The sequence below is a fragment of the Bos javanicus genome, chromosome 17 (genome assembly GCF_032452875.1).
Source record: "Bos javanicus breed banteng chromosome 17, ARS-OSU_banteng_1.0, whole genome shotgun sequence".
NCBI lineage: Eukaryota > Metazoa > Chordata > Mammalia > Artiodactyla > Bovidae > Bos > Bos javanicus.
Genome location: NC_083884.1, coordinates 54,317,391 through 54,344,105, shown reverse-complemented (window position 1 = coordinate 54,344,105; position 26,715 = coordinate 54,317,391). Strand labels below are relative to the sequence as shown.

At 52.1% G+C, this 26,715-nt stretch overlaps 1 protein-coding gene across 10 annotated transcripts in view; it reads right to left on the bottom strand.

The window, feature by feature from the left end:
* Positions 1 to 26,715, bottom strand: part of KDM2B (lysine demethylase 2B) — a 119,111-nt gene that overhangs the window by 3,174 nt on the left and 89,222 nt on the right. For 6 of the 10 annotated variants that reach the window (XM_061384759.1, XM_061384757.1, XM_061384758.1 and 3 more), the window contains 11 exons: positions 13,006 to 13,230; positions 12,235 to 12,327; positions 8,159 to 8,302; positions 6,849 to 6,935; positions 6,408 to 6,668; positions 6,104 to 6,217; positions 5,386 to 5,424; positions 4,569 to 5,248; positions 3,616 to 3,779; positions 3,365 to 3,526; positions 2,515 to 2,733 (listed from right to left, as the gene is read on the bottom strand). In XM_061384759.1, coding sequence (XP_061240743.1) covers positions 2,515 to 2,733; positions 3,365 to 3,526; positions 3,616 to 3,779; positions 4,569 to 5,248; positions 5,386 to 5,424; positions 6,104 to 6,217; positions 6,408 to 6,668; positions 6,849 to 6,935; positions 8,159 to 8,302; positions 12,235 to 12,327; positions 13,006 to 13,230 — 2,188 coding nt within the window. The remainder of the gene's footprint in view (positions 1 to 2,514; positions 2,734 to 3,364; positions 3,527 to 3,615; positions 3,780 to 4,568; positions 5,249 to 5,385; positions 5,425 to 6,103; positions 6,218 to 6,407; positions 6,669 to 6,848; positions 6,936 to 8,158; positions 8,303 to 12,234; positions 12,328 to 13,005; positions 13,231 to 26,715) is intronic. The other 4 variants (XM_061384760.1, XM_061384761.1, XM_061384756.1 and 1 more) reach the window with 1 other exon arrangement.

Sequence of the window (26,715 nt, the reverse complement as noted above, 5' to 3'; positions counted from 1 at the left end):
TTGAACAACACGTGTTTGAACTGTGCAGGTCAACATATCTGCCCATGTGTTTCAATAGTGGTTGAACCTGAGGTTATGGAGGACGTGTGAATACCAAGGGCCAACCATCAGTTACATTTGGATTTTCTACTGCAGAGGGCTCCACCCCTAGCACCTAAGTTGTTCAAGGGTGAACTGACTATGAACTGTGAGAAGGGGAAAACCAGAGAACAGAGCAAAAAGACAAGAGGTGGGGAAAAAGTAAAAGTATCAAAAGACTATTAAAGAAAGAAAACAGAAGGGAAGGAAACTAACTCAAGGAAATTTTCCAGAACCACAGAACATATTTTCCAAGTTGAGAGATTGATTATACCTTATAACATGAAGGTATAATGAAACCATTTTAGACACAGAAGGTCTGGATTATGTCCTCCAGCAAATGAACAGATAAACCAAGAAAGAAGATACAGGACCAAGGAAAGAGGGGCCCCTACACAAGACAGAGATGAAGGAAATCCTAAGAAGCAGACATGCAGATGGCAGAGGCAGTCGAGTTCAAGTGGGGGCAGGAGGAAAGAAAGCTAGGAGGGTGGTTTCTTACAAGACTGGTTAAGGGCCTGATAAGTTCATGAGGGTAAAGAATAGTACTCGAGTCTGTTGTAGAGTCTGTTCAGAGACTGAGCAAACAAAAAGGCAATTATTAACTCTAGGGAAAACAAAAAAATTGTGCAAGGAAAGAAACATACTCATAATACACACTTTGGCTCAACACTAGACAACACATGCATGGCCATAATGCGGTAAATAACAGTGACTTAACCACACAAACTGGGAAGATTTTGGGGTGGGGGAGGCGGCAGTGGAGAGAATTTCAGAACAGTAATCCTTATGCTCTACAAGGCAAGTTAACAAAAAGAGCATCTGAGTAAAAAATAAACAAGAAATAGCAATGTAGGCTGTTTGGAAAAGTGGAGGTAAACAAACAGCAAGAGCTCAAAATTTGAAGGTGGTTCCTCCAGGTGAGAAGCAGGGGAGGCAAGGCACCAAAGTAGCTTCACTTTTGCTACCAGACCTGATCTGACCACACTGAAGGACCTGGCAATGTGTCAAGCGCTTTCCTTTCTGTGGCAGAGGCTTATTTTACCATTAACTAGTTACACTTACAGGAAGAGAAAACGTGTTCAAAAGAACCGAGTATAGAAAAGACTGGGTATGGAGACGGGACTGGGTATGGAGACGGGCCTTCATGCGTGTCACAGCTCTGAACAGAGAGGCACGCATGCAGGCTCTGAGACGAAAAGAGGCGACTGGACTGTGGCGGAAAACAAAATGCAAAAGATGACTCACACACACGTATCATGGACATCCTCTTCGCTGCAGGGGAGGGGGATTTAAACCGGTATCCCTGCTATATACCCTAGTGACCCAGTCAGAACAGGGGAACGAGTTCATTACTACCAAGCACTTAGAACAAGCTGCCTCCCAGGACCTTCTCCACGAGGCAGCCCAGCATCACTTCAAGACCAACAGCTAACTCACCTCAGTGTGGCTCTCTGTTCACTGCCTCCTTGGGAGGCCACCACCCCACTGCCACCCGCCACCAAAACTCCCTGAGGAGGCGGAAGGGGCCTCCCAGGCACCAAGGTACAGCTTTAGCTCAAGTGAGCCAAACCTCCCCGCTCCCAGTCGGATGGGGCATTAGCAACAGGAAGGAGTTTCTCAGGAATGAACACGGGCTGAAGAGACAAACAGCAAAAGAGCATGTGAATGCTGACCAAGCCAAACAGCAGATTACACTGTGTCAAAATAGAATTTACATGAGGTGAGAGTATCATTTATTACTTGCTAATTTCTGGAGGGAAAAAAAAGTTTGTTTTTTTTTTGGTCTCATCCAAATCTCCCACACCTAACCTGACCATCCTGAGCCATCAGACCAGTACAGGATTATTGGCTGGGCTGAGAATGGGTGGCGTCACCTTGGTCCACCTCCCTGTTGGTCATGCCCCAAGCTCTTAGGAACTAACTCCAGCCCCATCAGTAAGTGAAGTGAGGACTCACTCCACTGTGGGGTTTTCTCGTCAACAACGGGCCCCTTGAGAGCAGAGTCAGGAGGGGGACACGTGAGCAACAACAATGGCAGCCATCAAGCCGGGCACTCCATCTGCCTGGCCTGGCTGCACTGCCAGGCGCCCTCCCACACCGGCTGCTGCCCGGCACCAGCTCATCCACTGAGCCCGAGGGAAGCTTTTCTAGCCCTTATTTTGAGTCAAGAGCCACTTCTATGTGCTCATGTGCACTCACTGCTACTGGCACTATTTTTTTGTAGCAATTATTTAAAATCTAATAATGCTTAATTGTTTCATGTGTTTCCCTGCTAGACTAGGCCGTGTGTCTGTCTTGTTCCATGATGCATCACAGCACCTAGGACGTGACCCTATAACAAGAGGCAAGCTAGTATTTCCCTACAAATGTGAAATGCCCCCCCCCCCGAACCATAGGGTCCTGGACAGAGCCCCGAGGGTGCCCCTGACTGACCTGACAGGTTGATTTCGGTTAAGGAGTCCCGGGTGGTGGTGCCCACAGCAGTGAGCAGGTTGATGGACTGGTCAGTGACGTGGTTACAGTAACTGAGGTGGAGCTTGGAGAGCAGGGGCATGTGGCGGATGATAAGCCGCAGGGAGGCGTCCGTGATGTCCAGGCCGGCCAGACGCAGCTCCACAATGTTCCGGAGCTTACTCCGATTGTCCATCTGACCTGAGAGGGCAGGGTAGAAGAGGCAACGTGTCACCCAGACATGACACTCTACAAGGCCCACCCGCCATACGGGACACCTGGGTTTCATTCAGCCAGTGAGTAGCTCCCCTAAAAGATCAGGACTGGTTCCAACATTTAAAGACTGGCATATTCCACATCAAGTTTTACATTTGCAAATCCTTTAAAAGTCAGAAGATCTACAAACACAGCCTGCATTCCACCTTCAGTGCTTGGCCAATTAAAGCAGAGATAGCACAGCATCTCTGGGTCAGCAGTTTCCTCTTTGAAGGTGTGGGTGTGGAGCAGTGAGCCCTGCAACCTGTTCTAGAGGGCTCAATCCCTGAGGCCCTGCCCAACCACAAAGACCCCGATGCTTCCGAGGCTCAGAGCTCAGAAGAACAAGTGAGCAGCAAAGCAGTCAGACCCACGCAGAGCTCCCAAAGTGGCATGATGGGAGCCGCCGCCCTCTCACAGCTCCCTTCTGCACCCAAAGCTGACTGAGAACAGAAGGGCCGAGGCCAGAAAAGGCTTGAGGACACAAGTACCAGATGTGTCTGTGGTGAAAACCAGATCCATCAGCACAGCTTGATCACACCACCTTTACCTGAGCCGCGTGGGCCTGGCCCCTCACCTGGCCTGTTGTCTGTAGGCGGGGACAGGAGGTCCCGCATCTGGGCGTCCTTCAGCCCTTCTACCCACTGGACATCCAGGGTCCGGAGCAGTGGACAGCTGGAGCTACAGAGGGCAGAGACTGCGATCCACGAGCAGCCGGACAGCACCAAGTCTCGGAGCCCTGGGGGGACAGAGAGGGGGCCACAGGTCAGGTGACACGCCCCCAGCCCCCAATACTGCACTCTGGGGGGTCCCTGGTCCAGTGCTCACCAGGCAACCGGTTGATGAGCCAGCTCAGCTGTTTCTTGGAGATATTGGTCCAGCTGAGGTCTAGGGAGACAGGCTGTCGCCGGATGATGCCGCTTAGCATCAGGGGCGTGATGGACTTGCAGTGGTTCAAATCGATGCGGGTCCATAACCGCTTATCGCAGCACCTGGGGGCCAGGCCCAGCAGAAGGGGCAACATCAGAGTTGGGAGCTCACTGGGGGAGCCTCCTGCATGGCTGTGGTCAGTCCCCCACCTACCGAGCCCAAGGAGAGGCTCCTTAACTTTGCCCTCTGGACTCTTCTGTTTAGTTTCTGTCTTCAGGCTGCTCTGGGGTCACAGCCCTTCCCCCCACCCCCTATGGAAAGTACCAACACCTCTAATGTATTTACTGGGGGCTTTATGACACCTTCCACAGATCAAATCTCAAAACAACCCTGCAGCATGCCTGTTCACAGATGAAAGTACATTAACTTGACCAAGGTCAGAAAGCTGGGGACTCTCAAAGCAGGAATACCAGGAACTGGCAAGGTGCCCTTAACCTGGGCTCCTATTTTTTTTTTTTTTGGGTGCCCTACTGCTTGGTATATGGGATCTTAACTTCCTGGCCAGGGATTCCTATGCTCCCAGCAGTGGAAACACGGATTCCCAACCACAAGACTGCCAGGCAAGTCTCACCTGAGCTAACTCTTAAAGAACAAGAATACCACTTGGTTCTTAGTTCACACTTGGTTCTTAGTTCACCTCCCAAGGAGTTAAGCTAGGAAAGCAAATAGGGTTCACCTCTTTCAACAAGACCACACTGACGGGACTCTGGAACTCTCTGAGGATACTGAAGCTGGACTGACTTAGAAGGCGAGAGCATGATAAGTGACTCCCCGTGGGGATGCCCCAGCCCACCCGGGTCTAGCAGCAGCCTGGCCCCCTGGTGCCTCCCTGTCTGAGCTCAGCCCCTCACCAGCGGTTCCAGGTCTTGCAGACCCGCATGCAGACACACAAGTCTTGGTGGCTGAGGTAGCTGAAGACGGCCATCCACACCTCCCTGTGCATGACATGGGCTGCCCCGTCATCCAAGGGCAGCGAGTCGGGCGGGGGGCTGATGGGGGGCGGCCGGATCACATGTCGCTCCATCTGGATGCACTTGGGCGGGGACACGGAGGGAGGGGGCCGGGAGATGACTCGGGGCGGGCTGCGCAGGCCGGGCCCAAGCTGGTGCCGCAGCTCCCGGGGGGTGCCGTTGAGCCCCTTGCTGAAGCGGTGGGGGCGCTCGCAGAGGCCCAGGGGCCGCTTGGGCTCCTCGTTCTCGCTCTCAGGCTCCGACTTGATGGGCTGGTGATTCTCCTGGGCCAGGCTGCTCTCCGTCTTCTGGATCTCCTGGTTCAGCTCCTTGCTCAGCTCCTTGCTCAGCTCCTTGTTGGGGAGCCGCCGCTTCCGGCGCATCTTCACCTTCTTCTTCTCCTCGGGCCCCTCCGCGCCCTCTGTGCTTGGCCCGGCAGTAGGGGAGCTGGAGCGCGAGTGGTCGCTCTCCCTGGTCTTAGGGGGCGCCTCGGGTAGGTCGTCCTCTGGTTCCTGCTTGAACCGCCGGAGAGGCTTGTTGGCCAGAGTTATCCGGTCCTCGGCGTTCTTCCAGGACCGTCGCTGAGGAAGGGGAGCACGGGAGTAAGTTCCCAGGCCCGGGGCTGCGCCCACCCAGGGCCTCCTACCCTCCAGCCCAAGACTACTGCCCCAAGAGAGGTTCTGGGACAACGGGGCAGGGGGTGGGTGGGAGATGGTACCTTTTTCCTGAAAAGCTTATCTTCTTTGCCAGGTTTTAGCTGTCATGGGAAAGAAAAGATGCAAAGCTTGCTCCCAGGGGTCGCGGGATTTGGTCCCCTCCACACGCAGCCCCACCAAGAATCCACAGTCTCTACAGAGCAGAGGCTGGGGGGTCACCTTCCCAACAAACCCCCGTCTCCTCCGCTCTGGGTGGGCCCTGCCTGCTGGCTTTAAGGAAAATCTGGAAGTGGCGGGGGCTGATGGAACTATCCCCACCCACTTGACCTCCCACCCCTGGACAGACCCAGGGATCCGCAGTCGCCCATTCAGGTCGGACTTGGCTCTGGGAGCCAGGCCTGGAGGCAGGGTCTGCTGGATTTCCCTGCCGAGCCTTAATGGCTAAGCTGGGAGAAGACAACCGGGCGCCACCTCGTGGCTGATGCTGGAAGGGCCGGTGGGTGGAGCAGGGCCGCCAGGATCCTCCGAGGTTCCCCAGATCCACAGGGCTTCCCTGCGGCAGCTTCAGCTTCCCAGGCCCCACGCCGGAACCATGAGCCGGCGACCCGGGGCTGGGGCCTGGGAAGTTACGGTGAAACGGTGTCTGGGAGCGTCTGCGGCAGTGGGTTCGAGGACCAGTGGGGCGGGGGCGGGGTGGGAGTGGGGCGTGGGGGGCGCGGGTGCCAGGGACTCGGGGTCCCGGGGGGCCTGGGGTGGGGCGGCGGGGCGACGTGGGAGCACCTGCTGCTGGAAGTAAGTGAGACTGGATCTCCACCAGGGGCTGAGGCTGCTGCCTAGAGGGGGCCTCGGCGAGAGGTGAGAGGAGGAACCGGGGGACGTTTGAAGCGTCGAGGCCTAAAGGGGTGGGAAGAGGAGTGACTCGCTGGTTTTCCCCTCCTTTTCTCTTGGGCTGGGCTCTCAGGACTTATGTGACTTGCTGGGGCGGCCCGCTGCCCGTCCCCACCCCCGCCCGGGCGCCCCTGCATCCGGGACCAGCCAGGCCACCCCTCGCTGCCCGCCCCCTGCCCCCTGCCCCTAAGCGTACTCGCTTGCGTCCACTCAGCTCCTGGGGCTTCTCGTATTTCCGCTTCCGCCTCAGGTGCACGTCGTCCGACTTTCGGCGCAGGATGCCGTCGGGGGGCACCTTCTTGGGGTGCTCGTCGGACCTGCGCCGGGGCGCCTCCTCACACTCACTCCTCCGCTTGGCAGGCTCCTGCCCTTCCTTGTTGTCCCGGTTCATCTTCTGCTCCTTGAGCAGGGAGCCAGGCAGGTTGGAGGCGTACTTAAAGCCAGGGCCACGCTTTTGCTTGTAGGCCAAAAACAGAGAAGGAACACACCAACTGTATATCTTTGGACTTGCCCCTGCCCCAGAGTCCGCAGTAGCCCCTCCCAGCCGACGTCGCCGTGGCGGGGACAAGCTGGGTCTGGCAAGGCCAAGGTCTACCCCTCCCGGGCTGACCCCTGGGACTTGGAGCCCGGCACTCACTTTCCCGGTCTTGCCGGCGTGGTTACACTTGGGACACTCCCAGCAGTTTGGAAGCTCATCGTTGACCACGCCCTCTGACTCCTTAATCTGGGAGGGACACACACCAGTCAGCAAGCAAAGAGGTGGGGAACAAGGCCAGCTCTGCCCCAGGCATTGACACCCCCCTCCCAAATGCTATTTCCATACCACCTTTGACCAAGAAAAAACAAGAGTAGTAAAGACGGTGGCTCTGGATTCAGGTCAGGATTCAAATCCTGATTGTGCCTCTTCTAGCTCCATGATCCTGGGCAAATCGCTTCATTTCCGTGGACAAGTACCCTCAGCCATAAATGGAATGTGCCTGTTTCCCTGGAGTTATGTAAGAATTTAATGAGGTAACCTAGTGAAAGCAATTAGCTCAGGGCCTGGCACCCAGCAAGGACCCACAAACTGTTCACTCATCTCATTGCACCATACTGGGTGCTTGGTATCAGCCAGTCAAATGTGCTCTCCCGGTTCTCCTGGAGATTCAGATCCAAGAGACAGAGAAGTGACCAGGGGCTGGGGGCAAGTCGAGGCACCCTTTTCAGAGTGGGAGGTGGGTATGTTGGGGAAAAGGGGATAAGTGTCAAAACAAACCTCCGCTAACGTCACTGAGGGAAAGGGGACAGAGTCGAAGCACCCTTTGAGGCGGGCCCACTGGTGGACCCACCCTCATCTCTCTAAACAGAGATACACCTGGGCTGGCGGGAGGTGCCAGGTATGACGACATTCACTTGAGACAGAAGTGTGAGGTATGTGCCAGCCCAGAGCAGTTGATTCCTTTCAAAGGTGGAACCGGCTGCCTAAGAAGGGCAGGCCCAGCATGACAGTCCCCAGGTTGAAGGCAGGCCTGTCCTGGGCACACTGAGGGAACAGGTTCCTGGCACAAAGGACAGGAATGCAACCACCTGTTGTTACACGACCCGCGCTCTCCTGGCCCAGGCCTTACTTTCCCAGAAGACCCAAAGGCAACCCAACTACCCAGTCTCTCTGGCCCAGGTCCAAGACTCCGGGAACTCTGTGGGTCTGAGGTCCTGGCAGGTGGAGTGTGTGCATGTGCATGCATGCGTGTGTGCAGACATGGGTGTGTGCAAGGTCTGAGCTAGTCCAGGCCCTTCTGCTCTCAGCTCATCCTCGGATGCACAGAATCCCCCAGACTCCCAGGTTTTCCAGGGAAGGAACTTACTCCCCTCCACCCCAACCACCCCCAGTGGAGCAGTGTCAGCACCACAGAGAGAGCCAGGGTCAGGTGTTGAGCAGTGCAGCCCGATGCCCCCAAGCCTGCTCACCTTAAGGCATCCAGGGTGGATGATTTCATTGCAGATGGAGCATTCCATGAGCATGAGGTTAAATTTGCCTTCTTCCTCTTCCACTGTGTCCTCTTTTCCTGCCTCGCCACACACCAGGCACACAGCGGTGTGAGGCAGCACTGGCTGCAGGGTGGGGAGAACACAAGGGAAGTCAGCATGGCCAGGACCCCCTGGGGAACAGATCAAAGGCAATGAGCTCCCCTCGGGCCTTCCAGGAGCCCTGGGAGAACCAGCGCAGGGCTGCCCACCGTTCATTCATTCATTCAAATCCTTATCCATGTACTACCTCCACACGCCAGGTACTGTTCCAGCACTGAACCAGGCAGATAGAAGTCTCTGCCATTCTGAGCTTACATTTTAGTAGAGAGAAGCAGACAAAATGAAGAAGAGTCTGTTAGATGGTGACAAAGGAAATGGAGAATAAAGCAAGGAGGGCCAGGCCAGGGGAGAGATGAGGGAAAGGAGGGCTGACCTGAAACACAGGTCAGGGACCGCCTCACACTTGAGACAAGACCTGCAGTGGGAGGTGGGGCACAAACCAAGCCTGGATGTGTTGGGGCTGAGGCTGTATCTCTCCAGCAGCCATCAAAGCACGGACTGAGGATTCTGGGTCCTCAGGACTTTAAAGGGAGGTCAAACTATCTTCAGAATACCACCAAGACGCCATCTGCTTTTTTCACTGTGCGGGTGAAACCACTGGTGTCAGGCTCCAATATGCCCGGGCAGTCACTGGACCGTTCCTGGTTATACGTTCCTTAAAGAAATGGCCAGTTTCATTTAAGGACATCGTAATTTCATTAAAAGTCTGACCTCTGAGGTCACATCCTTTTCAGATTCTGCATGACAAAATAGGAAACAGCCATTAACTATTTTAGCTGAACACCAAAGAATGACGGTTATCTAAAGGAAAAGCACTTGTGACCAAGCTGTGAGCTGAACTCGCCACTTTCTCCACAGAACATCAGTTTTTTTGGAAAGAAGACTGATTTAAAAAAAAGGGGGGTGGTAATGGCACATTTTTTCAAGGATGAAAATAAGTGAGCCTGTCACAGAAAAATAAATGAAGACATTTGTTGCAGATGATGAAATACAAATTTTCAAACAAAAATCAGAATTTTGGAAAACTTACATTAACCATCATAAAATAGACAACTTCCCAATACTTAAAGACATTCCTGAGGACACTAGTGGTGGTATTAACAAATGTGTTCATTTATTATTTTTCTAACATTGTATAACACTATTTGCCCCTACTTGGAAAATCTGTAAAAACTAAGGTGAGCCAGTATTTTCCAAATGTCCAGTGTCTGATGTTACAATATTATGCAGGAATACATGAGGGGCAAGAAAGACTAATGAATTTTAATGTAACACTATGAAAAGTGTGTTGATACAGTTTCAGATTCCACACTGCAACTAACCCCTGAGCACTCACCACCTGTCCCGTTCTGGTGGTGGATCAGAATATTCACAATTCCCTGAAAACACTACAGTAAAAGACTACTCCCTTTTCCAACTACGTATCTACGAGCCCAAATTTTCCTCAGAGTTCTTCTAAAGCATTACCGCAAGAGAATAAATACAGGAGCATATGCGAAAACCCAGGTCTTTTCTAATGAACCAGGCATAAAATAGATTTACAAAAACATAACAATGCTATTTTTCCTACTCATCCCTTTTGCTTTGGAAGATGTTATTTCTCATAAAAATGTTGTTTATGCTAACATACAGTGTGGGTTTCTTGTCATTTTTAAATTTAGAATTCAAAACATTAAAAAAATTTTATTACAGTAATGTTACTAAATAAATAGCCCACATAAACAAAAGCTCTTTGGGGGTTCTCATAATTTTTAAGAGGGTATCCAGAGACCACAAAGTTTGACAGCCGATGTAGTCCTAGACTGTAAACCCCTGTGGGCAGGCTCTCACTCTCTCCTCCTTATACACGCCCGCCTCCCAGTACTCAGAATCCAGAGGAAACACGATCAGTTTTTAGTAAACTGAGTTAGAACAGCTTCAAATAAGCTAGGATATACACTCCACTGATAACTAGTAAAAGTCTATAACATGACACGTTTCCGTTCAAGTGAATGGAACACTGAAGACAAAGGAGTGCTCGTTGGTTCAGGTGAGGAGGGGCAGACTCAGAGGCCAAGCGAATGCAGAGACACAGGAGCGGAAGCCCCGGCCCAGGCTTGAGGGAGAGGGTGCTGGCGGCGGGAAAGGGTCAAGTCAGTGGGGAACGTGTCCTTGGGAGAGGGTGCAAGGGAAAGCTGCCAACAGGAAGAGGCAGAACCACACTTCAGGGAAACAGGCCTGGAGAAGCAGGAGGGGGCGGACGGTCTGCCTGGGTCACAAGCGGATAAAACATGGCAAGAATGCCCCAACAGGTGGGGAAGGCCAGAGGAAGAGGAGGGCAGAGGGCTGGGCTGAGGCTGCATTGCCATCAGCCCCAGAAACGTCAGACTGGAGACACACAGAGGCGAGATTTCCTACAACCAGGCACCAGAGCAGACAGCAGGGCTACAAAGAAGAGGTGACGGCAGGGACAGGTTCCTATGACTGGGCCTGGTTCCCTGGAGGGAAGGCAGGGGTGAAAGAGAAAGCACAGCCAAAGAGGAAGAGACTGTCCCGGGACACCGCTGATGGGCCAGGTTTTAGGTGACACCGTTCTCTAAACCCAGAGTCCCTACGGACAACCTCTCTTAAATCGTGCAGAATGCAGCAGGTCATGGACCCTCACTCCAGAAAAATGCACACACACTCATGCACACAGATAACAATCTGTATTTAATTTCAGGGGAGCGTTCAAATTCCCTGAAATCCATTCCAATGGTCTGGGTACAGGTCATAAAAACACAAGCCATGAAACTTTAAAACTCCTGCACAGAAAAGAAAAAGACAGTCAACAGAGGGAAAAGGTAACCTACAGAATGGGAGAAAATATTTACAAACCATGTATCTGATCAGGGGTTAATATCCAGACTATGTGAAGAACTCCTACAACTCAAGGACAGAAATACAATCCACTGTGGCGGATTCATTTCGATATATGGCAGAACCAATACAATATTGTAAAGTTTAAAAAAAAAAAAAAAGAAATACAATCCAATTTCAAAATAGGCAATGGACTTCAACAGATATTTTACAAAGAAGGTCTACAAATGACCACCAATCACATGACAGCATGCTTGACATCAGGAATCACCAGATAAATGTGAATCAAAACCACAATGAAGTAGCACCTCACACCCACTAGGAATGCCCACTATCATAAAAAAGGAGACAGCAAGTGTTGTGGAAAATAAGAAGGAAATGGAGAAACTGGAACCCTTGTGCACTACTGGTGGGCAGGTGAAACGGAGTAACTGCTGTGGGAAACAGTATGGAGATTCCTCACACACTTAAAAACAGAACTGACGATCCAACAATGGTACTTCTGAGTATATATCCAAAGGAATTCAAAGCAGGATCTCAAAGGGATACTGACATGCTCATGTTCACTGCAGCATTATTCACAATAGCCAAGAGGTGGGGGCAACTTAAATGCCCATCAACACATGAACAGAAAGAGAAAATGCAGCATATCCATACAGTGGAATATCAGTCATCCTTTACAAAGAAGAAAACCCTGGCAAGGATGAGCCTCAAGAACATTAATGCTAAGTGAAACAGACAGACCCTGCCTTATTCAACTTCTAAGAGATCTAAGAAGTAGTCACAATTAGAAACAGAAAGTAGAAAGGTGGTTGCCAGGGGCTGGGGTGGGGGGTGGAGGGAGGTGCTGTTCAATGGATATAGAGTTTCCATTTGACAAGATAAAAAAGTTGCACAGATCAGTTTGCATTAAAAAAAAAAAAAAAGCACACTGGTAATATCACTGACATGTACATTTAAAAATGGTCACAGAAGTTCTTGACCACAATTAAAAACAGAGACAGAAAATACAAGCAGTACATGTAGGAGGGAGAAGAGGAAGGTGCCCCAGGCTTGAAGAAGCAGGGACACAGGAGGAAGGCTCCCTCGATGCCAGGCTGGGCCTGCAATGGGCTCACCTGGGCCGGAGGCCTTGATCCTCCCGCTGAGCCTGCTGTCCCCGGGGAGCAGGGAGATCTCCACTCCCTCCCTGGGGCTGGAGGCACAGTGCCCTAAGGAAGGCAGAGTGCGTCAGTGTGTGCAGGGCAGATGCAGGGCAGAGCTGAGACTCCGCCGAATGGCCAGAGTCAGTGCCCACCGCCCTGTCCAGGGGCAAAGCAGGAGGCCAGGTCTGGAGGGGCTGGACAGGCTCTCCAGCAGCCCACTCCTGGACCCCATAAATCAGTCCTCTTTCTCTGGGACGGCCCCCTCAGGAGGGGCACTGACCTTCCACCCAGACCTCTGACTTTGAAGGCAGGACAGGAAGGAAGGGAGGGCCCACAACCATCATGAACTGGACCATAAATGTTGGCAACGGGGTCAAAGACAGGACAGGCTGCCCCGACATCTTTAATGGCTGAGACTTCAAAGTACTGGGTCATCGAGGGAAGGAAGGATTATAAGACCATCGGACTATGAAAAAAAAGGAGCCGCAGCGCATTGTAGAACCGTCCCGGAGCCCTGCAGCCAGCAATCTGGAAACAGCACTAGGGCCCCCCTCTCTTTCCAGGAGGGAGCACCCCTCCGGGATTTCTGCTGTGGCCACACTATCTTTCAGCGGAGGGACTGCAGAGACCAGCCCCACGCGGAGGAGGTGGGGCCTGGATTCCACCGTGCCAGTCCGGAGGAAGGAAGGGCTGCCCTTCGGCGAGGTGGGGTCGGGGGAGAAGCGCGGCCCGGGGCGCACTCACCGCGATGCACTGCCTCATGATGCAGCTCTGCTTCATCCGCCCGGGGCCCCCAAACTTCTTCATGTCCTTGCAGAAGTGGCACTCGCCGCACTCCGTCCGCAGGCAGGCCTCGCACTTGCGGCATCGCGTCCGGCGCCGGCGAGCTCCCGCCGTGGTCCGGTTGGCGGCCAACTTCACCGCGGAGGCCGGGCCCAGCTTCCCCTTGGGCCGACCTACCGCCCGGTTCTGCGGGAGAAGACACGGGCGACTTGGTAAGACGGCGGTTTAGGCGGTAAAGTGTGCCCCACCCCGCAAAGACATACTGAAGTCCCGACCCCACGACCTCAGAATGTGATCTTATTCGGAAATAGGGTCTTTACAGAGGAAATCACTAAAATAAGGGCCTGAAGGGGGACGTTGCTCCAGTGGGACTGGTGTCCTTGTGAAAGGGGGAACGTGGACGCAGCAGAGAGATCTTATGTGAAGACGCGGAGAGACGGCGGAGAGATGACTGGAGGGCTCCTGACTCCAAGCCGAGAAATGCCAAAAAAGCCAGCGGACGCCAGAAGCTGGAGGAGGAGAGGAAGGTCCTCGCCTAGAACCTTCAGAGAAAGTAGGGCCCTTGCGACACCTTGACTTCCAACTTCCAGGCTCCAGAGGGGATCCGTTGTTTGGGGCTTCATTATGGCAGGCGCAGAAAACTGCACGGGACATCCCTGCTTCTGAGGGCAGCTCAAGAGCCTCCCGTGGCCCCCACGCCTCAGGCCAGGCTCCTCAGGCCACCTGTGTCTCCGCGGGGAGGCCGTCCGCCAGGAGCACTGCCGCCTCCGCACACCGCCGGGCTAAGGCCAGCTCCGGCTGCAGGGCGCAGTTTACACACCGCCTTCTCCTGGCCGCCCTCCCTGACCGCCCGCTCCGGCCCACCACAGCATAACTGCCCGTTCTCCTGTGAGAGTCTTCTCGAGACAAGAGCTCGGGAGGCAGTTACGGAGGGTGCTTGTCGCCACTGTCCCTCAACAAGGCGGCTGACACCTGGCATGCGCTCAATAAACCAGACCCCGGGAGAAGGAGACCGGAACCCTAAGGAGCTGATTTCTGAGACCTTCTCCACATGGGCTCCAAATCCTATCAGAGAAACACAGGTGAACACAAAGTGCTGGTAAATGCTGAGCAGGGCACGAGCCAGCCACATGTCCTGCTCTGAGACCCTTACGACCTGGCCACCAGCTCCAGAGCCTCTTGCAAACCAGGATCAGAAGCCAGCTGCTGGGACACTGTCCACCCGGGATCAGATCTGGGAAAGACCTGGATGGCATGGAGAGTCTGTCCCGCCTGGGGCAGCTTTCTATTTTCTGGAAAATGGTTCATCCCTTGGTCAGGGAGACGCACTCTCTTCCCAAAACTATCTAATTGGCATCAAATGCTTCAAGCCCTTCTTAGCCAGCTTCAGTCCATCCCGGCCTTTTCATCTTAGTTGCTTGCCAAACTTGGATCCTTTGGCAAAATCCTGCCCCGCGCCAGCTCCCAGGCTGAGAAGTGTGGTTACAATGTACCACAGTGCAGAGAAAGTCTTCCTTCAGGGGACCCCCCACCACAGTACACACTTACAGTCTCCTCCCCAAAAACTACAGGGGCTGCTGAGAAACTTACAGCCACATCAGCAAGGAAAACAGCCCACCTTTCTCTGAGAATCACGCCTCACTCCCACCATCTTCTCTGAATCGTGATCCCTCTCATCCAGACCCAGATCCACGGGTCCCTGTGTCCTTACTGCCCCTGCCCTGACTCCGCCACTCCCGCCAGACCATGCCAGTGTCCCCAGGCAGGGTACGGGCCTGCCCCAACGCAAGTTACTCCTCCTGCAAGCTGTGGAGGGCCTCCTTACACACCACACACACCCCAGGGAAGTTGGGGGGGGGTGTGTGGCGCGAGTCATGCACGTGGGCAGTTCCACAGCCCTGGCAGGCACCTTCAGAGGGGTATGTCAATCTATGCATCACCTGTCAATTCAGGTCAGGTCTTGCTGCCAAATGAGTAGTGAAAAAAAATCAGTTTTCAGAGTCTCTAGATTTGAGAACAGCAAGTAAGGGACTGTGGACCCGAACACTAAGCAGCAAGCAGCCATGACAGGGACGGTGACCACAGTGCAGGTGGGCACTTGCCGGGGGCCTGGCGTCCTGCTCATCACTTCACACAGGGCATCATCTAATTTCCCCGTAATAACCCTGTGGGAGATGAGGAAACTGCAGCTAGAGGGCAAGTGACCTGCCCAAGGTCAGGGAGCCAGCAGAGGATGTGCGTACCCTGCGAGTGTGAGTAAACACTATAAACCAGAGTGACGCGCAGGCCAAGCAGGACGAGCACCCCCAGATCCACGGGAACGGGCCCACAGCTAGTGCCTCGATGCCCTTAGCAGAATGGAGGCTGACACGAGGTGCAGAGGAAGACATCAGTTTCTAGAGAAATGGAGACCGGGAAGGTTTTTTTTCCCTCTCTTTACAGCCCAGAAGACTCTCCGGTAAAAAGCCCTAGTCCAGTCATCAACTCACTCCTCAAATCCCTGAAACATGGGAGATTCAGAGCTACAAGTCAGGCACAGAGAGGAGAGCACACGCTCCAGCCCCACAGACAAAACCAAGGCCAAGGGCTTACACACTGACCCTGGAGCAGGAGAGTCTAAAGACTAGCTTCTTTGATGAAGGGAAAAAATTCCAGGTGTCCAAAACTGGCTTCTGCCTCCCACTCAGGAGCATCAGGTATAAACAGCCGCTGAGCACCCCTAGCCTCACTGGCCACTTGGAACTAAGAGAGTTGGGTCAATTCAACCAGTCATAAAGCTCATACCTGACTCTGAAATAAACCCACTTTCCTTTGCTTCCCAAAGTTCATTTTCATCTGAAGAAGCACTTTCCCAGGCTATGGGAAAACCAAATCTGTCTGGATCTTGATGGCAGCTGAGACATCCTGGAAAATGACAAGAGTCAACGGCAGACAACGCCTCAAAGGAAGAGGTTTAAGGGCGGCTGCTTCCAGAGACCTTGATTCAGGCCCTCTTTGCCAGGCCTCCAGAGAAGCTGCTGCAGCCTGCAGCTTCGTGGGCCAGCAGGAGTCAACTGAGCAACACCTGAAATTCAGGAGCCTTATAAAGACCGCTGAGAAAATCAACAGGTAAGATCAGAAGGTTTCTATTAGGGAAGGTGACGCTTCTAACCTAACTTCTTTTGGGTATCACCTAAACGTTCCCAAACTTCTTTTGGTCCCAAACTTTGGTGTCCGACTCTTTATGACCCTGTGGACTGTAGCCCACCAGGCTCTTCTGTCCATGGGATTTCCCAGGCAAGAATACTGGAGTGGGTTGCCATTCCCTTGTCCAGGGATCTTCTCTGGATCTTCCCAACTCAGGGATCAAACCCAGGTCTCCTGCACCGGAGTTGGATTCTTTACCACCTGAGCCACCAGGGAAGCCCAAACCAATACTCCATTCTACTCTAGCCTACCTGTACCTCTATTCAAATAACCCAGGATATTCCTTTGTTAATTTCAGCCTGAAGTGTTCTTCTCAGCAAAAGGGAATAGTAGCGACCACTGACTTTCACAAATAAACAAAGCAGTCTCCCAAACCCCAAGGTTTGTTGATTTTATCAGCTCAGGACTCATAGTCTCAGCTCCATCTGGTTAGGAAAATTGAACCCACACAAATCTTAAGTATTCCAACACTTTTTCCCCATCAACATCTCATAAGTATCATCCTTAAAAGGAATGTTATTGATAAGAAAGTTTTAAACAATGAAATTTTTTTAAAGGAATACTACTGAGATAGTTCATTCATTCCACAAACATTAACTAAGTGCCTCCCATCAGATCCTATTCTCCAGAATATTCATGGGCAGAACCTTCAATCCCGCATCTCTAAAATACTGGGATTTAACATTAGTTGGATTAACCTGAATTAATGAAAAGACATCCCACGTTCATGGACGGAAAGACACCACCATTAAGATGGCAGTACCCCCTAAGTGGCCTACAGACTCAGTGCAACCCCTGTGAAAATCTCAGCTGGCTCATCTGCAGAAACTGAAAAGCTGATTCTAAAATTCATGTGGAGGGACTTCCTTGATGGTCCAGCAGTTAGCACTCCACACTTCCAACGCAGGGGGCAGGCTGGATCCCAGATCGATTGGAGAACTAAGATCCCACAAGCTATACTTCATGGCCAAAAAAAAAAAAAAAAATCATGTAGAAATGCAAGGAACCTGAACAATCTTGAAAATGAAGAACAAAGTTGGAGGACTTACACTTCCTGATTTCAAAACTTACTTTGAAACTACAGTCCCCTGATAGCTCAGATGGTAAAGAATCTGCCTGTAATGCAGAAGACCCCAGTTCGATCCCTGGGTTGGGAAGATCCCCTGGAGAAGGGAAAGGCTACCCACTCCAGTATTCTGGGCTGGAGAATTCCATGGACTGTATAGTCTACGGGGTCGCAAAGAGTTGGACACGACTGAGCGACTTGCACTTCACTCACAGTAACCAAAACAGAGTGGTACTGGCATAAGGACACATACACAGATCACTGCACTGGAACTGAGGATTCAGAAGTAAAGCCCCATAAATACAGTAGTTATAACCAACTGATTTTTGGCACGTGTGTCATGACAATTCAGTGGGAAAAAGAACAGTCTTTCCGACAAATGGTGTGGGGATAAACGGATATCCACATGCAAAAGGATGACGTTGAACTCACATCACACTACATACAAAAATTAACCCCAAATGGATAGACAACCTTAACGTAAGAGCTAAAACCATAAAACTCTTAGAAGAAAAACTAAGGATAAATCTTCATGACCTTGGGTGAGGCAATGAGTTTTTGAATATGACACCAAAAGCACAGGTGACAAAAGAAGATAAAACCGGACTTCAAATTTGAAACTTATGTGCTTAAAAGGGCACTATCAGGGATTTCCCAGGTGGTCCAGTGGCTAAGACTCCACGCTCCCAATGCAGGGTTCTGGGGTTTGATCCCTGGTCAGGGAACTTGATCCCACGTGCTACAACAAGACCTGATGCAGTCCAAAAAAAAAAAAAAAGGCACTATCAAGTAAGAAGTACAGAGAGTGGGAGAAATTATTTGCAAAATATACATCTCTTAAGGGGCTAGTATCCAGAGGGTATAAAACAGCAACAACAGAAAGACAGATATCTCGGGATTCCCCTGGTGGACCAATGGTTAAGACTCTGCGCTCCCAATGCAGGGGGAGCTGAGTTCGATTCCTGGTCAGGGACCTAGATACTCCGTGTTGCAACTAAGAGCCCAAGTGCTACAACTAAAGATCCAGGACATAGCAATGAAGGTCCTGCATGCTGCAACTAAGACCTGGCGCAACTGAAAAAAAAAAAAAAACCCAATAACTATCTCAGTTTTAAAAGGGGCAAAAGATTTAAGCAGATATTTCTCCAAAAAGAGATATAAGAAATGGGCAATAAGCGCATGAAAAAATTTCTCCAAACTAGGCCAATAAAGCATGTGATCTGTGCCAGAGACTCATTCATTAACCCCCTCACACTCACACCCACCCACCTACCCACTCAACTGTCTTCTGGCTGTGAATTATATACAGACTCGATACTGGGTGCTGGGACTACAAACCTGAGTAAGGTGTGTTTGTTCCCTACTCTCAAAGGCACTACAGTCTAGGGGGAGAAAGATGTGTTACTGCATAAATATGCACTGCAACACAATGATGATAAAATCAAAAGCGAACATTTACTGAAGTAACACTCTTTTTCAATATTTGTATTGATAATCTATGAGGGAGGAATTATTATCTTTCCAGGTGGTTCTGTGGTAAAGAATCCACCTGCCAATGCAGAACACGTAGGAGATACAGGTTGGACCCTGGGTCTGGAAGATCCCCTGGAGGAGGAAATGGCAACCCACTCCAGTATTCTCGTCTGGAAAATTCCATGGACAGAGGAGCCTGGTGGGCCCCAGCTGATGGGGTTGCAAAGAGTTGGATATGACTGAGCACACACACACACACACACACACACACACACACATCCATTTAGAAATAAGGGAACTGAGGCACAGTGCAGTTAAGTGATCTCCTTAATGTCATACTGCCCATAAACGAGAAGCCAAGATACCCAGGCAGGGGCTCTACAGCCTGGACCCTGGCATGCTGACCCAGAAGTGCCTCATCTCACGAGGAAGAGAGGCTGAGACAAGTGTCACACACAGTGGCTGTGACTAAAGTGAGTTTTAGAGAGAAGATAGGCTGCTGCAGGCCAGGAGGAGGGGTGGGGTTCAGGAGTGAATATTCTAGGCAGAAGGAAGAGTAAGATAGAGAGAAGAAGCTAGATGACCCGTACAAGGAATAGCTTGATATGGCTGCTGGAAAACAGCCCTGAGGTGGCAGGAGCCTAAACCTGCAGGGCCCCATAGACCACATTATGGTGTTCTGCATAAAGAGCACTTAAAGGGCTTTGCGTACAGGAACAAAACTACTATATTCTGGCTGCACTGTGGGGAGTGAAGTTTTTGGGTGGTGGGCAAGATGAAAGACAGGGATATGAGTTGAGGATGCTACAGCAGTCAGGTCGAGGGTTGTGAAGGCTGGGGTAGAAGCCACAGGAGGAATGCCAGGGAGGGAAAGATTCAGGGGTGTTTTAGAAGCAGAGCCGGTTTAGAAGACCCGGTAGGCTGGGTGCAGGTGGGGCTTACAAACAGGATGAGTCCTGGAAGACTCTGAGGTTTCAGGCTAGAGCAACAGGAGAGAGGAGAGAACACGAATCCACTGTGGACACATGGAATCCGAGGAGCCCATGAGACATCCAAAAAAGGTGGCCAGTAGCAAGCAGCCAGGAGGGACTGGAGCTGAGGCACACAGCTGGGAATCAGCATCGTGTGGTGCTGAACGACTTAAGTCCACAGGGTTGTTCAGGGAGAATGGACAGCGTGGACCACAGGGTCCTGAGCAGTACCTTCAGGACAGAAAACATCCAAGGGCCGGGTGACAAAGAGCACCCTACTGAGGAACTGCCAGAAGGGCAGGAGAAGCAGCAGGAGTTCGTGGCATCGCAGACGGAAGAGCTTCAAGGAGGGAGCAGGCCAGAGTTTCAACTGTCAAGAGGAGTCGGTCAGAGAACAGTAAGCGCGGCTGTGTCTGTTTTTATGATTTGGTGTTCCCCATCAAACTGCCCCTAACAGCAGCCCACTGACACCTGGCCCCAAGAAGGGTAGCCAGAGCCCCCAAACAGCAGGGAAATCTGTCATGCTAACATTACCTTCAGTTGTATAACAGATTTTTTTCAACATCATGTCTGTTCCCAGATCTTCAAGCATAATGGAAATCCCAGGAAAGGGTGGTTTTGAGCTGAGCTGCAGGCCCCTTAACACACACCTGCAGACTCCAGGGAGGGCTTGGGTTTGTTTATACACCAAGAGTAAGGAGCAAGAGAATAAAAACACAGGAGCTACCAGAAACCCAGGGGAGGGGTGGGCCTCTGGAGAATCCAAGGAAAGCTGGGGACCTTTCTCCCAGAAAAATGCACATACACACAAGGTCATAAAACTTTTGTATGTAATTTGGGGAGGGTTCAGGGACCCATATGAAAATGTCACTCTTATAACAGTTACAGAGAATAGTGCAGTGGTTACAGCCATATAAATTTCTGAGATCTTCTTCATCATAATTTCCTAAAAAAAAATTTTTTTGGCCGTGCCACGGAGCATGTGGGATCTTAGTTTCCCAACCAGGGATCGAACCCGTGTTCTCTGAAGTGGAAGCACAGAGTCCTAACTACTGGACCACCAGGCAAGTTCCCCTAATCAGTATTTTTAACAAACAAGAAGTAATCATTTTTAGTTAAAAAGTAATCATTTTAGTTAAAAAGGAAAAAAAAAGGAATAATGGTATTTACTCTTTAGCAGTTAAAAAAAAAACACACACAAGATGAGATTCTCCTTACTAATAGCCCTCAAACTAAAAAATCAGAGCTGAAAAGAATTTTCCAGCACATTCTGCACTGAAGAAGCAAAGGAAGTCCATGGGAGAAGGCCCAACCAAGGGTCTCTCCCATTGCATGCGCCCAACACTGGGAGCAGGGAGGCGCAGGGTACTGTGGGAAGGTGCGGGGCAGAAGGCCAGCTTGGCGGTACACACGTAAGGAAGCCTGAAGCCGCCCAGGACTGGACAGCACCCTCCAGTGGGGACCAACGAAGTGCAGAGACTTTTAAGGTAGAGCAGGCAAAATTCTGATCAAGGGTGAGGGGCCAGGCTCAGCTGCAGGGACAGACCAGGTAACAGAAGCTTCCTGACAGGGCCTCCACTGGGGCCCTTCACGCAGCAGGTGGCCCGCAGCAGGTGACCAAGCATACCTGCATGCCCACACTCCAAGACTTCTGCCCCTCCTTGAAGGAGACTTTAGAGGAGAGCGGGGTCTACAGTCTGTGAGCTGCAGATTCCATCCAGAGACTCTGGCTCCCATGTGGAAGACAGAATTGCCTCAGAGGAAGCCGCTCTTCTCAGATCCAAGAAATACTGGGGCTGAGGAAAGGGTTGGGGGTGGGAGGGCAAGCAGCAGGGAGCCATGACCTGGAGGGCTGGCAAATGCAGGGTCTGTGGCTGACAGCCAACTTCTCTATTGGGACTCTGGGGAAAACCTTCTGCCCACTGGCTGGCCTGGCTTACAGGTCATCTCCCTCAATGCTCCTGAGTGGTAGCATCATCTTAAAGCGAACACGGCAACCTGGAGAACTTCCGTTACTAACAACTGTGCCACAGTCAGGCTGACTGATGTGAGCAGGAGGGGGAAAAATCTGCCTACAGGGAGTATGGGTCCTCTCAGGAGTGGCAAAAAAGTGAAAATGTGATTTAAGCCCAGAGACGTACAGAGGTCCTGTCCCATGTAGTGTCTACCATAGGGTGTGGCCAAATTAAAAACCAAAACAAAAGAGGTAACAGGAACCTCACTCGACACACCAAAACACAATCAATACTGAATACAGATGTCTTATGAGTGACCAGATGCAGGAAGGGTACGCTGTTGGCAGGGATTGGGCAGACCCACACTGAATTGAAAATTTTCAGAGGAAGAGTTGAAGTATGAACCTAAGCAGCAAGAACTGAGAACCTCACAGACTATGCTTCTGCCCTGATTAAAGTTTTAAGGCAAAACCACTTGGGTTGTCTCTGGGTTCATCCGATCCAGAAGACAAATGAGATTCAGGAACACATCATAAGATACACGATGAGCCTGAAAAACGTCCAGCAAAACTGAGAAAATGCACTTTAACTTCGTCTCTGTTACATAAAACCACTTAATAATATGTGTGTTACGACTTACGTGCAGTATATATAGTACTTCCTCAACCACGCCTGATAGAAGGAAAAAAAACGTTCCTACATCTTGGCCTGAACATTCCAAAACATCTTCATTCCACTGAGGAAATGCACCCGGGATTATAAGTAAGCATCTTATTCACCTAGTCTCATGCCCACACGATAACTCAACCCGTCAATGCTTAATTCCTCAGACAAGTCTACCAAGCCGGTGCCCTGTTTCAAATACCGTGCAGATTCTACTTCGTAAAACCTCAACTTTCTTCCCCTGCTTCCTAAACACGAATCTCCCCGGAGTAAATTTTCACGCCGTAAACACACCCAAGGCTTTGTTTTATACAGATTTCAAGCCCCTGGTCCCAAGAGAGGTTGCTTTCCCTTCTAGATCCAACCGAGGCCAAATACTGCCATCTGGGGTCACGGCTTCCTCTCGCCGCTGCCGCCGCCGCGGAGCGGACTCGCTGGGTTCCGGATTCCCCGCGCCGGCCCGAGCCTCGTACCCCTTCCTGTCTCCGTCTGCCCACGGCGGGCGGCCGGCGCGCGGCGCCCAGACAAAAGCTCGGGCCGTCGGGCCCACGGGCCCCGGGCCGCCCACCCTCCGGGCCGCGGGCGTCCTCCAGCCCAGAGGCCGAGGGTCCCGGTGCAACTTTGCAAACAGAAAGGAAGGAGGCGCCGTCGCCTGCAGGTTCGGGTGCGCCCGGGGCGGCCGGCACGCGCGTGGGCCGCGGGCGAGGGCGCGAGGGGAAGGCGAGGCGCGCCCGGCCGCCCGCGCCGGCGCCCGCAACTTGCCCGCGGGCCGTGGCCCGCGCCCCTCAGGGCCCGCCCGACGGCGAGGCCCACATTGTCCCCGCGGCACGGCCAGCCACCCTCACGCACGGACGCTCGCACACGCCCCCTGCCCCGGCCGGCTGCGGGGCCCGCGGCGCCCGGGTGGCCGCCGGCCTGCCGCGCTCCTCCACGCCCCGCTCGGGCCGGGCCCTGGCAGCTCCGCCGGCGGCGACTGCAAAACTTTCTCCTCATCGTGGCGGCGGCGGCGTCGCGGCCGCCCGGGGCGCGTCAGTCGGTCGGTCGGGAGGTCGAACCGGCGGGTGGCGGGTCCCTCCCTCAACCCCACCCCGGGCCACAGACCTGGTCCGGCTCCGATTCATAGTCGTCGTCCTCGGCGCTCACGGACATGGCCATGGCTCATGGTGGGCCCAGGCTCGCGCGCGCTGACATGGCTGGAGCGGCGCCGCCGCCGCCGCCGCCCGCCCGGAGCAGGCTCGGCTCGCCCTGGCTCGGGCTCGGGCTCGGGCTCGGGCTCGGGCTCCCGCTGCCGCGAGGAGGGAGCCGCGCCGCGCGCTTCGCACGCCCGCGCGGGAGGGGGCGGAGAGGGGCCGGCGTGGGGAGGGCCGGGGCGCTCATGCATATGCATGAGGCGAGCCAGGAAGGGGCTGGCCCCCCGGGCCGGCGGGCCAATGGCGCGGCCCCGGCGTTCGGGCCGCACACAAAGGGAGCCCGGCCTGCGGTGACACGGGGGCGGGCCCGCCGAGGGCGGCCCCTCGCGGCCGGAGCTGGGGGACTGGGGCTGCGTGGGGGCGTGCCCCGCGCCCCGCCCGGCCCGCGCGCCGCGGGATGCACATGGGTGGCTGCACGCCGCGCGTCTCTAACAGGAAATGCACGCCCGACCTGGGGTGGGGTCTTTTGTGTGGTCCTGCGGGGTGTCTTACAGGAGCCCCGGGGTGCATGGGCCTCGGGGAACGGCCCTGCACGCGACACCAGGGACGGGTCCCTGTGCCCCGGCAGCGGGCACACGGACTCTCGGGTTTGCACAAGCTCTGAGACCACGACCTGATATGCCTGCGAACCCGGCAGTCCCGTACCCTCTTCGGGCCCGCTGGCCTGGGTACGGTCTAGGGAGCCAGTTCTGCAAGACGCCAGCAGTTCGGTTAGGCTGGTCCCCTGACGTTGGCCTCAGGTTTGCCTTTCCAGGTCGCGAGGGAGTCAGCGTTAAATGCGGCGTGGTGGTACAGGCGGGAGCAGTACTGACTTGGGTGGTTGCCAGACAGAACACCATGAATGCATTCTGCTCTGAGGTGGGCGCCCTACTGTCTTGGACACGACCCCACCCACAGCCCGCCCTTTGGTGAGGTGCCCAAGGGTCGCTTTCGAAAGGGGTGAGGGCAGGCCAGAACCCAGTCTCGTAGAAGACTTGCTGTGCCTGAAGCTGGCCCAGAAGGTGTGGGTTTCTAAATTCTTAAACTGGAAACATTCCTAACGCTTAAAGCAGCCCACTCCTGTAGAAAACTGTTACTGGAAATCCAGATTGAGATTGATTAAAAAAAAAAGAAAAAAGTCTAGGGGGTACTTAGGCCAGTAGTCCTTACTCTGAAGGAAGAGCTCAGTGACCATTAGCTAGAGTGAGCAATTCTGTTATAAGCATCAAAACCACAGCCAAACTCAAGCTAAGGACCAGACTGCCTTAGCTAGGTAGCTGGCATACTCATCATCTAATTAGGATGTCCAAGGTGACACTAAACATGTATACATGCACCCGTTTCTTCATCTGTAAAGTGGGAGGGTTTGCCCAACCAAGGAATCTGAGGCTTTCCCAAGAAAAAGCTCATTAGCTGTGAAACCTGGTGACCAACTCTGCAGTGTTGTCCAACTGTTATTCATGCCCAGGCCATGGGCCATGAAATCCACTCTGAGAACAGAAGGGACCCACAGGCAGGTCATGCCCTGGGCTTTCAAGGAAGGCAAAATGAGTGATGGATGTAAAACTCAGGAGGTTTCTATCAGGGAGTCAGCCAGAGTGAATAAACAGGGATGTCAGTTTTACTGAGTGGATTTTAAAGTCTGAAATTTATACAACCACTGACACTTATGGGGGAAAACAAATCCCAGCCAACTTGCTCTTTACTGAAACATACCTTTTCTGAATTACCTTTCTCCCTTCTTACATTTTTCACAATTCATTCAAGGTTAACAACAAAAACATCGTTTTGAAAAGAATACACCCCCTCCATCTCAATTCACCCCTCAAAGTCTCAGCCTTTATAAAACTACCTTGTCTGGTTAAAGTCTCTATCTGATGTAGTCCGTGAACTCTCAGGGGCCACTCAACCTAGCAGGAAGTCCCTTAAAGAAAGAGGAGGGGCTGAAAAAAAAAAAGCTAATCATGCTTTCACTTCACTGTAATTGGTCAAAACTGCCAGGATACAGAAACATACAAATAGCACAATATATCAAGAGAGAGGTATGGAAACAGGACTTCTTCTCAAAGGTTTTTCTCATTATCTAGCAGGAGTACAAGATTATTTAGACCTGTCTTTGGGCTGATTTCTTTTGAGAATTCTCAAAAGCTCACTTCTGTATTTAAGGAAGTAAAAAGACAGTTCTCATTTATCATGGTTCAAAGAAGAGAAAGGGAAAGTGTTAATGAACAGAAGCTACAGCTAACACAAAACTTTCTTCCTTCTGTCACATCATTTCTGAGCTAAAAGGGGCCTCACTGGAGACCCCCGTCCCTGACTTCACAGGTAAGGAAAGCCTAGAGAAAAGGTGAGGAAGCCCAGAGAAAATTGGAAAGTAGCTCTGAAGCCCAGGGTTCCTTATAAAACACCATCCAGAGACCCCCTCTAGGGGTCCAGGCAAAAAGAGGAGCTAATGTTTACTAAGCATGATTGAAGGGCTAGATCCCATTTTAAGTGTAGTGTAGATATATCTCATTTATTCTTTTAGACAGCCCCATGAGGTATGTTCTACCGTTCACCCATTTCACAGATGAGGAAACTGAGATACATGGCTGCTAGGAAGTGAAACGACCTGGATTTGAACCTATAAGCAGCTGGAGCCTGCAGCCTGGGCTGTTAATCACATTGCACTAATGCCAGAATCAAGACAGGAGGATGCCATGTGAGACCAGTGTAATAATCCAAGTGAAATACTCAAGATTTATGCGGAAAATTAACTGTCCCTGACTAAATTTTGCAAATTCTGTGTTCTCAGTTCAAATTCAATTTCAGGACAGGGAGGCATGGTTTTGGTAACCAGATTGCTGCCTGATGGATCTGTGGAGGTTGATGTGAAAGGAGGAAGCCAGGAATAAGATATGACAATGTGGTGGGTCCTCTTCAAATTTTAACAAGTCTCATGCCAGCAGCCACTGCCCTTACACCTCTTAAGAATTCCTCTTCTGACACTTGCAAAGAGCCTTTTAGCATCTTTACCTCCTTGATCAAAACTTCCTTTAGCTAACTAGTACACACAACTACCCAGCGTTTCTTTTGTATTAATAGTGTACTGGACTATATACAAAATATATTATTTACTTGCCCAGAATTACCACCTTAAAATTTAGCATTTATATTGTGCCTTAGGCTCATCCTTTCTTCCTTTCAAC